We start from the raw sequence: 9,652 nt of genomic DNA, 5'->3' as shown, positions 1-9,652 counted from the left end.
GTCTAGTCAGAAGAACTCAAGAGGGTAAAGGGGCGGATTTCCTCTTCTCTGACATCTCCACACAAAGTTACGTAGAGGTGGGATGAAGGGCCTCCTCTTCCCGTTTCTGGCTTAAGTCATGAAGTACGGGGTTTGCCTGAGGTTTCTTCTATTTTTAATTTGCTAGGAGTTTCCTTTTGGGGGGACAGGTAATTTTTTTTTTCTGTTTTTTTTTTTTCCAATATAAATGGGCCCTGAATTCTATCAATTTTTTTTATTGATTATCACAATCATTTGTTTTATTAACCAAAAGAAAAAAAAATGCCCACAGAGACTTGCAAATAAGAGAACAGTTTATTTGGGGTCGTAAGGACTGCAAATTGGGAGACAGATTCAGGTTAAACTGAAAGAGTGTCCCAGGGTAGAGAAAGAGTCAGAGGCCTATAAACCAAAAGCCATCAGGCTGTGCTCTAACACAAGAAAGGCAATATTCCTCCCTGAGGGATGGCTCTCATGAGTTGTTTTTGATGAAGTGTTCAATGAGTATCTCGAGTTTCTGGCAGATGCCTTCACTAGGACATTATGTAGTCAAAAGCTCAGATTCCATCATGCTTCCTTGAAGCTCTCCCAGCTCCATCTCCCAGAGCCCCCCGGCAATACTGACTCCATTTTGATTTTCCTTGCAGTCCCCCCCCCCCCGGATTAATCTATTACTGTGGTAAATTACACTAATCCAGATTTTGACTTTAGATCAAATAGTTCAAAAGTCAGTTGTACTATTGTTTTCCCTGTCTATTCGTATATTTGCCCCTTTAAGCAATTATTTTCTTTGGTAATATGCCTCCATATTTACTGAAAAATGATAGTTATTTCCATTTTAGGCGTGACTACTCATTTCTTACTATTGTTCACTGGGACTAGTTTTCTCATACACACACCCCCACTCGACACACCCTTCTCTCCCCAGTGGAGTTTGGCATTTTTTGGAGTCAAATCAGTATCCTCCTTTACAAAGATCATAAACATTGTCCATAGGTGAGGTATGCGGTGTTCCATGATTATTCTTTTTCTTGTTTTTCTGAAATTAACAACTGATATTTTCTATGAAACTGTGGGCATGTCATCCCCAAATTTTGACAGAAACGAAAATGTTCTCATCATGTGGTCAAGTGTTCCTAGGCTTTCTTTCTGTACAGTCCTCCTTCCTTAGCCCTATGCCTCTTGACACTGGCTCTGGGGGTCTCTGCACAGTCAATATTAAGCACCTCCCTCTGTCCCACTTAGGTCCCTGCACATAGCTCTACACTGTGTCCCAAGACCTCGGCAGGGGGCAAGTGGGGTGAATTTCCACTGAGCACACTGGCCAGTCATAGATGTTTATAGCAGCTTAATTCATAGTTGCCAAAACTTGGAAGCAACCAAGATGTCCTTCAGAAGGTGAATGGATAAATAAACTGTGGCCCATCCAGACAGTGGAATATATTATAATTCAGCATTAAAAACAAATGAGCTTTGGAGTTTCCAGGCTTAGCAGAAATGAACCCGAATAGTATCCATGAGGATGTGGGGTTTCATCCCTGGCCTCAATCAGTGGGTAAAGGATCTGGCATTGCCATGAGCTGTCGTGTAGTTTGCAGGCCAGGCTTGGCTCTGGCACTGCTGCAGCTGTGGTGTAGGCCAGCAGATGTAGCTCCAATTCGACCCTAGCCTAGGAACTTCCGTATGCTGAAGGTTCGGCCTTAAAAAAAAAAAAAAAAGAAAAGAAAAGAAAAAAGAAATGAGCTTTTATACCATGGAGAGAAGTGGAGGAATCTTAAATGCCTGTTACTAAGTGAAAAAAGCCAACCTGAAAAGGCTAAAGACAGTATGACTCCAACTATGGAGACAAAAAAAAAAAAAAAAAAAAAAAATCAAGGGCTCCAGGAAGGGTGGGATAAATCTGTGGAGCAGAAGGGATTTTAGGGCAGTGAAATTATTCTCTATGATATTATGATGATAGATATATGTCATTTCTCAGAACTGGTTGATGTACAAGACAAAGAATGAATGCTAATGTAAAACTGTAGAGTTTGGCTAATAATAATTTATCAGCATTGGCTCATCAGTTGTAACACATGTACCACACTAATGCCTAATGTTAATAATAGAGGTTGCTGGAGTTCCTGTTGTAGCTCAGCAGGTTAAGAACCTGACATGGTGTCATGGGAATGTGGGTTCCATCCATGGCTTCACTCAGGGGGTTAAGGATTCTGTGTTGCTGCAAGCTGCAGAGTAGTTTGCAGATGCAGCTCGGATCTGGTGTTGCTGTGGCTGTGGCATAGTCCGATAGCCGCAGCTCTGATTTGACCCCAAGCCTGAGGACTTCCATATGCTGCAGGTGTGGCTCTAAAAAGAAAAAAATAATAGAGGACACTATGTGTGTGCAGAGTGGAGGGTATAATATGAGATAAAGTCTGTTAATTAAAAAAAAAAAAGGGAACACTAGAAACTATCAAATTAACTGAAAGAAAGCAAGAAAGGAGAAACAGAAGAATGACAGCAATGACCAAAAAAAGAATCAAAGAGAAAAATGGCAGCTGCAAATCCAACTCCATCAATAATTACGTTAAATGTAAATGGACTAAATAGTCTAATTAAAAGGCAGAGATTGTCAGACTGAATAAAAAGGGAGGATGCAAATGATGAGTTTACAAGAGCCATTTTAAATATAGACATGGTAGGTTAAAATTAAAAGGATGGAGAAAGATATATGCAAACACAAATCATAAGAAGGTGAGAGTGGCAGTACTGTTATCAGACAAAATAGATTTCGGAGATAAAAAGGGATATTTTATAATTATACAAAATAAATACATAAGGAAGATATATGTATTTAATAGAGTTTTAAAATAAATGAAGAAAAATGAATAGATCTAAGAAACACATAAATTCACAAAGTTGGAAATTTTAACAATCCTCTCAGTACTTATAGGATACATAGATAAGCCAATCAATAAGGATATAGAAGGTCTGGTGACAACTGATTGATTTAGTTAACAGTTACAGGACATCACATCAAACAACTATCAAATTATACTTTTTCCCCCCTCTATTGCACATGGAATGTTAAGATAGATCGAATGCTAGTCCATAAAAGAAAAGCAGGACATATTTTAATCTGAATGATAAAAAATGCAGCATGTGAAAATTTGTAAATGCAGTGACAACAAAGCTTACAGGGAAATGTATAGCTTGAAATGCTTGTATTGGAAAGGAAAAAGAGAGCGATTATAAGATTCTGTTTTTAGAAGGGAGGAAAAAAAGATCAACTGTTGTTCACAACCATGTTAACTATTTGGTACCTGGAAGCAATGTTTTAAGCATTTTTTTATCCTAACATGTTAGTATGTTACTTATATGTAGGCATTTTACTATGTATAGTCACATTTTAGGAAACTGGTCGGGGGCTTGGGTATAGTGAATAATGCATTTTCATAATTTTCTATTTGAAATAAAGAGAAATAGATTCCCCAGTTAGTGTTTTGGTATGAAACAATGGATTTTCAGAATGGATTATTCATGTTATGTCAGAGACATCCTGTAACTAGAAAAAAAATTTTAGAAAGTGATAAAAACTTAAATATTTGTAAGGTAAATATTAAATACTTGTATCTTCAGAAATACTCTCCCATCAAAAGTATAGGCAATAACAAGTGTTGGTGAAGACACAGAGAAAAGAGAACCATTACATAGTGGGAATATAAATTGGTGCAGCCACTGCAGAAAACAGTATGAAGATTCCTCAAAAACACTAAATATAGAACTACAATACGATCCAGCAATTCGACTCCTGGATATTCATTCATAGGGAATGAAGACACCAACTGGAAGAGATATCTACACCCCCATGTTTACTGCAACACTATTTACAATAACCAAAGCACAGAAGCAACCTAGGTGTCCAGTGAGATGAGTCAGACAGAGAAAGACAAATTCCGTACGACCTCACATTTATGTAGAATCTAAAACAACAAACAAACTCATAGGTACAGAGAACTGATTGGCGGTTACCAAGGTAGAGGGTGGGGTGGGCCAGATGGGTGCAGAGGGTCAAAAGATACAAACCTCCATTTATAAAATAAGTCCTGGGGATGTACAGTTAACAATGCTCTACTGTATCCTAGTAGTTTCTAGAATGGTAGATCTTAAAAATTTTCATCATCTATATCACAATGAAATAAATTTTAAAAAGTTCTCATCACAAGAAAAAAAACCCTGTGACTAAGTGTGGTGACAGATGTTAAATAGATTTATTGTGGTGATCATTTTGCAATATATACAAATATTGAATCGTTTTGTCATACACCTGAAACGAATATGTTATATGTCAATTATATCTCAATTTTAAAAAAGAGGAAAAAAACCCCATTCTTCTAGAAAGCTTTTGGAACAGAAAGAAAGTCACTAAGTACGTAGAAGCCAATGAAAAGGAAAAAATGCAGAAAGACAAACAGGATAATAGAAGAAAGAAAGGAAAGGAGAAGAAAGAACAAGTTGGTAAAAGCAAGTCACATGAAGGGAGAAGGGTTTGATTTGGATTTTCCCCAGCCGTGGACGAGAGCAGAGCAGAGCTGCATCTGCGGCCCTGGGAGAGATGCCACTGCACAGAGTTCTTCCCCAGGTGACACTGCAGACACAGGAATGCAGGAGGTTCACAACCAGAATCCTTTCCGGAAAAAATTAGCAGGTAAAAAAACCCATCCCTCAAATAGAGGAGACAAATTAAAGATGAAGTGTGGGGAAAGTACTGGGAGTCGAGTCGTGAGTCATTTGTTACAGAAATAAAACTGAGCAGTTGTGTAAATCACAGAAAAAAACGTGTTATAAATTGTAATGATAACTCTGCAAGAGAATGTGGTAAGAGGGGGAAGGAGGGATGTATGATAATTCTATCATGTTCCACAGACATGGACAGAAATAGGAAAGAGGAGTTAATTTAAAAAATCAACATTACTCCTGGGCTCACATTTTTACAATCTTTTTTTCTTAACTTTGTAGGAATATTTTATGAACTAATTCTTTCTTGTAATGAAAAACATTTATATCCGAAGTTCAGCACTTTCTTTGGTTTCACTTTCTTTTCTACTGTTAAATTTGGAAAAATTACACAAAATGCTAAATACTTTGGATTAAAAACAGCACATATAGTAGATCCCAGTGAAAGGAGAAATAAGACCTTTTCCCAAGGTCAAGAAAACAGTGCAGGAAAGCACAGCCTCATAAAGAGTGCCACACCCTGCTGGGAACTGCCCTGTGTTCAGAGGGCGCTGGTGTGGGCTGCAGACTTGGGGGAGGGCGGGGGACCATCACAGGCCTGGACCAAGAGCTTGGATGTGATTCTAAATGCATGAGATAGACCTAGCAGGGTTTCGACCTGGGTACTGTTGCTCGGTTTTCACTTTCTAAGATGGCCATGGCTGCTCTATCCAGAATCTGGGCAAGAGACGCCTGTAACCGAGGCGAGGTGATGGGGTGCACTGAAGGGCAGTATATCCTGCTGAGAGGGGGAGTGTGACAGGCACCTGGGGCGGGGGATGCCATTTCCAACACAGGGACAGGAGGCAAGGTTTGGAGGCTTCTCTTCTGTCATTAGACCCTGAGACTTTCCAGATGCTGCCAGGATCCTCAGATGGCTCCTCCTACTGGGCCCACCTGGAAGCTCCAGGACATCCCAGGAGCCTATCTGCTGGCAGGGGCAGATGGCTTCCACTGTGTGGCTGCTCTGCCCACTGCCGGCCGCTAAGCCCAGAGGTGCCACTGACCCTGGATGAGCTCTTTAGCGCTTACCTCTTTGCCCCTTGTCCTTTGTCACGGCAGAGCCTAATACAGTCTGATCAGACTGCCCACAACATTCACTAGCTTTGTGGCCTCTGTACGCCTGTTTTTCATCAGCAATTAGCTCTGACAACAGCCCCGGGTGCAGGAAGGTCATATGCAAAGGGCCTTGCAGACGGCCTTCCCTGCTTCACTCTGGAGCTCCTGCCGTCTGCCCTCAAGCACCTTGGTCAAGCCCCCGCTCTGGCTCTTGGTGCTCCTGCATCAGCCTGGGGTACAGGCAGGCAAGACCTCTGCATCTCTTCCCTGCATGCACACCTCCCCCAGCTCTTTGATGCCAAGTGGGCCATGTACTTGCTGGTCCTTGCTGCTGTGTTCAGGGATCTGCTCAAAGACACTTCTTCAGAAAAGCTGTTTCTAAACATCCTCTCTAAAAAGAGCTTGTCACTCTTTATACACTTATCTTCTTCTCAGCAGGAGCAATAGATCGGAGTTACAGCTGCCTCTCTCTCCATGAGTATTTCAGCCCAACGAGAGCAGGGTTTTTACCTAGTCTGTTTACTGAGGTTCCCCAGAACCTAGGATGGGCTGGTGCCAGAAAGCAAGTGCTAGTTCAGTAGATGAAATTATGCTCTAACCCTCAGTACCTCAGCAGGAACAATCAGAGGTTCATCCTCCCAAATAAATTCTACAGGCTGCCTGAGACAGGCACCAGTGGGTCAAACCGCTGTGCCCGTGGCCACTGTGCTTCTCACCACCACAGCTCAGCAAAGGGCACCAGGTCCCTCAGGATGTGCCTGGAGAAGCAGAATTCACGGGAAGGGACGGTGCCAGGAACATGACATCGTCTCCAGAGAAAGCCCATCACAGAATGCCATTTGTACTTGAAAGAATAATCAACTAGATGTTCAAGTCTGAGTATGTGGAAGACATTTCCTTGATAATGAACAAACTGAGACTGTCAGTTTAAGGGAAAAAACACTCAGTATTTGCCGTCATTCATAAAATTTGAGTTTTCACACACCCTAACCCTAACCCTAACCCTAACCCTAAGTTTGGAAACCTTGCACCTGCCACTGTGAGCTTGTTGGTGATGTAACAAGTGCATTTTGGTAAATGATGAACTATGTCAGCATTTGGAAGCTTAGAGAATCATTATTTTCTGAAGGGTAATACAGATGTTACAGAATCATATCCAGGCAAAGGATCCACTCAGGGTGCAAGAAAGATCAATGGATTTTAATGAAGGGGAGCACAAAAGTTCACAGAGAAGGTTTCAGGTTCCACAATGCAGCTAATCCTTTCTTTTTCTTTTGAAAAGTTTAAATCTCACAAGAAGCTACAAAACTACTACAGAGAGTCCCCTGTGGCATTCACCCAGTTTCCCACAACAAGAGCATCTAACACAGCGACAGTATCTGTCAAACCTGGCAGCAGACTCCGACACCAGTCTGCTGGCCCAGGTGCTCTTAGCAGGTGGTCTTCTGTTTTAAACACACTCATAACTTCTTTCTCCAACTAACCTTTAAGGAACTATCACCTGTTGAATTTTAGTGCAGTATCAAGGAGGGACATTCACAATGGTCAGGAAAGGATATTAAAAGACTCCTCCCTTTCCAACTACATACTTGTGTGACTACATCAAACAAACACAGACCACAAGACTGAATGCAGAATGCAACCGTCTTCAATTAAACCAGACATCAGATTTACCAAAGTGTAAAACAATGTCACTCTCCTTGCTAAATATTTTTGTTTTGGAAAATATAGTTATTTTTCTTAAAAATGCTGTATTAACATGACATGGGTTTATATCTTTATTTTCAAATGACTATGTATTTTTGAAATATCTTAATTTTAATTTTAAATGCCATAAATGTTGACAGATGTAACCCACATAAGCCCGCGCTCCTGGGGAATCCCTGTGGTTTCTAGGGTCTTAAAAGGCTCTAAGGTCTGTGTGGTGATCCTGGCAGCAGGCGAGCTTCCTGCACAGTTCCCAGTTCTGTGCAAAATGACCAACCTGGGAAGGTTTGTTTGTTTGTTTGTTTTAATTTGTTTGTTTTTTAGGGCCACGCCTGAAGCATATGGGAAGTTCCCAAGCTAGGGGTAGAATCAGAGTTACAGCTGCCGGCCTATGCAACAGTCACAGCAATGCAGGGTCCGAGCCGGGTCTATGAACTACACCACAGCTCACAGCAATGCTGGATCCTGGACCCACTGAGCGAGGCTAGGGATCGAACCCGCATCCTTGTGCATCCTAGGCAGATTTGTTTCCACTGCACGACAATGGCAACTTCCTGGAAATGATTTATTTTTTTCATTTAAACATACATATTTGGGTAACTTATCAAGAGAAAATTAAAAGTTCAGAAATTTCTGGAGTGACAGTCAACAGGGGAATACAATTCATATCCAAACTGTGTATTTAAAGTGACCTCTTCAAACTACTTACTACCTAAATTCAAGTACAGCAGTCAAAGAAACTGAAGCTATTCATCAACCATATAGAATTCACATCTTTTAAAAAATGACCTTCCATTTGAACAGATGTTTTCATTATGCAAATCGACGACGAAAACACAAGAGTTCAGTGCCTAAGAGCTCAGTCTAAGACTTTGGGTTGGTCTGGTCCATGGCTGTGAAGAACACACAGATAGCAGCGGTAATGAGTAGGTGCATTCCCTCATAGAGAAGTTTTGGAGAAAACACACTCCATATAAATAAATGATAACGCAAGGATGTCACCAAAATGATATATGCAGAAACTGGAAAAGAACAAATCAGTGCGTAGCAGAAGCAGGCATGACTCAGTGACGATCCGCTGTTGATAAAAAGGGAAACATGCATTAGTACATGCCACTTCTGGATCACATAAGGCACAGACATACACGCAATATTAATACTACGAAAATGACCATGGTAATTCCTGTTCCTGGGACTGGTCAGTCTGGTGGGCACCTTGGGGCCCAAGGAGATGAGAGCTGGGGCACCTCCACTCACTCTTGGGGTGACCACAATCTGCAAAACAGCTTTCAGAAATGCACCCCCAGTGTTTATTTAGCTATTTATTTAAAAACTGTACATGTCATAAAGTAGAAACAATGAAAAGAAAATCACATATGGATGAGATATGCACATTGTCCAGTGGGGAGTGTCTGGTCTGAAATAGGAATGACCCCTTTAGGCACTCTCATGTCCTGCCTTTTGTTCAAGCCTCCACCACACTGCTACATAAATTCAGCCTGTTCTTCAAAGCAGCTTCCTGAGACTGAGACCCTTTCAAGATGACACGTTTCACAGCCCAGGCATCTTTCCCTCCTTATCCACCCCCAGACCCTCAGAGGCCAGACTTTTCAGATTCCAGTCCTGGCGCTGCCCCTCATGCACCATGTGTCTCCAGGTGGCCTCTCTGTGGTTGTCCATGAAGCACATCAATGCTGCCCACTGCTCCTGGGGCAGGGGCTCTGTTGTGCACGCAAGGGTCCTCGACTTGCCCTAACTGGCTTCCCTTCAGGGGCCTGGGTGCCTTTCCTTCCTGTTGGGCTCTCCAGCTGCCCATCACCACCAGCAGGCAACTTGCTCTGCTTACTTCTCCTTTATGTTTCGTGCAGCCTCAACTGGCTGTGATTACTCCCAGCTGCCATCCAGACCCCCCCCGCCCCCTGCCCCGATGCCACTGTGCAACTGCCTCATTTTGCTTCTGCCCCTACCAGACCATGAGCTCCTGGAGCAAGTCTTTGTACCCACACTGCAGGTCCCACTTGGGACCTGTCCATCAAGCAGGGGCCCCCAGCGTCACCTCCTCCCCCTCCCCAGGACCACTGGCCAATACCCAGCAAAGGGCAGCCCTAGGGAA

At 42.3% G+C, this 9,652-nt stretch overlaps 1 protein-coding gene across 3 annotated transcripts in view; it reads right to left on the bottom strand.

The window, feature by feature from the left end:
* Positions 1-7,011: 7,011 nt before the first annotated feature.
* The window catches only part of PIGG (phosphatidylinositol glycan anchor biosynthesis class G), a 38,059-nt gene continuing 35,418 nt past the window's right edge, over positions 7,012-9,652 (bottom strand). For all 3 annotated transcript variants that reach the window (XM_084971215.1, XM_084971216.1, XM_084971213.1), the window contains exon 13: positions 7,012-8,617. In XM_084971215.1, the coding sequence (XP_084827341.1) occupies positions 8,404-8,617 (214 nt within the window). In that variant the 3' untranslated portion in view covers positions 7,012-8,403. The remainder of the gene's footprint in view (positions 8,618-9,652) is intronic.

This window comes from Sus scrofa, chromosome 8 (genome assembly GCF_054392235.1).
Source record: "Sus scrofa isolate SSC_HxYL_T2T_F1_AM1 chromosome 8, Sscrofa_HxYL_maternal_Yorkshire_Landrace_v2.0, whole genome shotgun sequence".
In the NCBI taxonomy this organism is placed as follows: domain Eukaryota; kingdom Metazoa; phylum Chordata; class Mammalia; order Artiodactyla; family Suidae; genus Sus; species Sus scrofa.
Note: the sequence above shows the minus strand (reverse complement) of the source record. Positions and strands in the feature narration are given on the sequence as shown.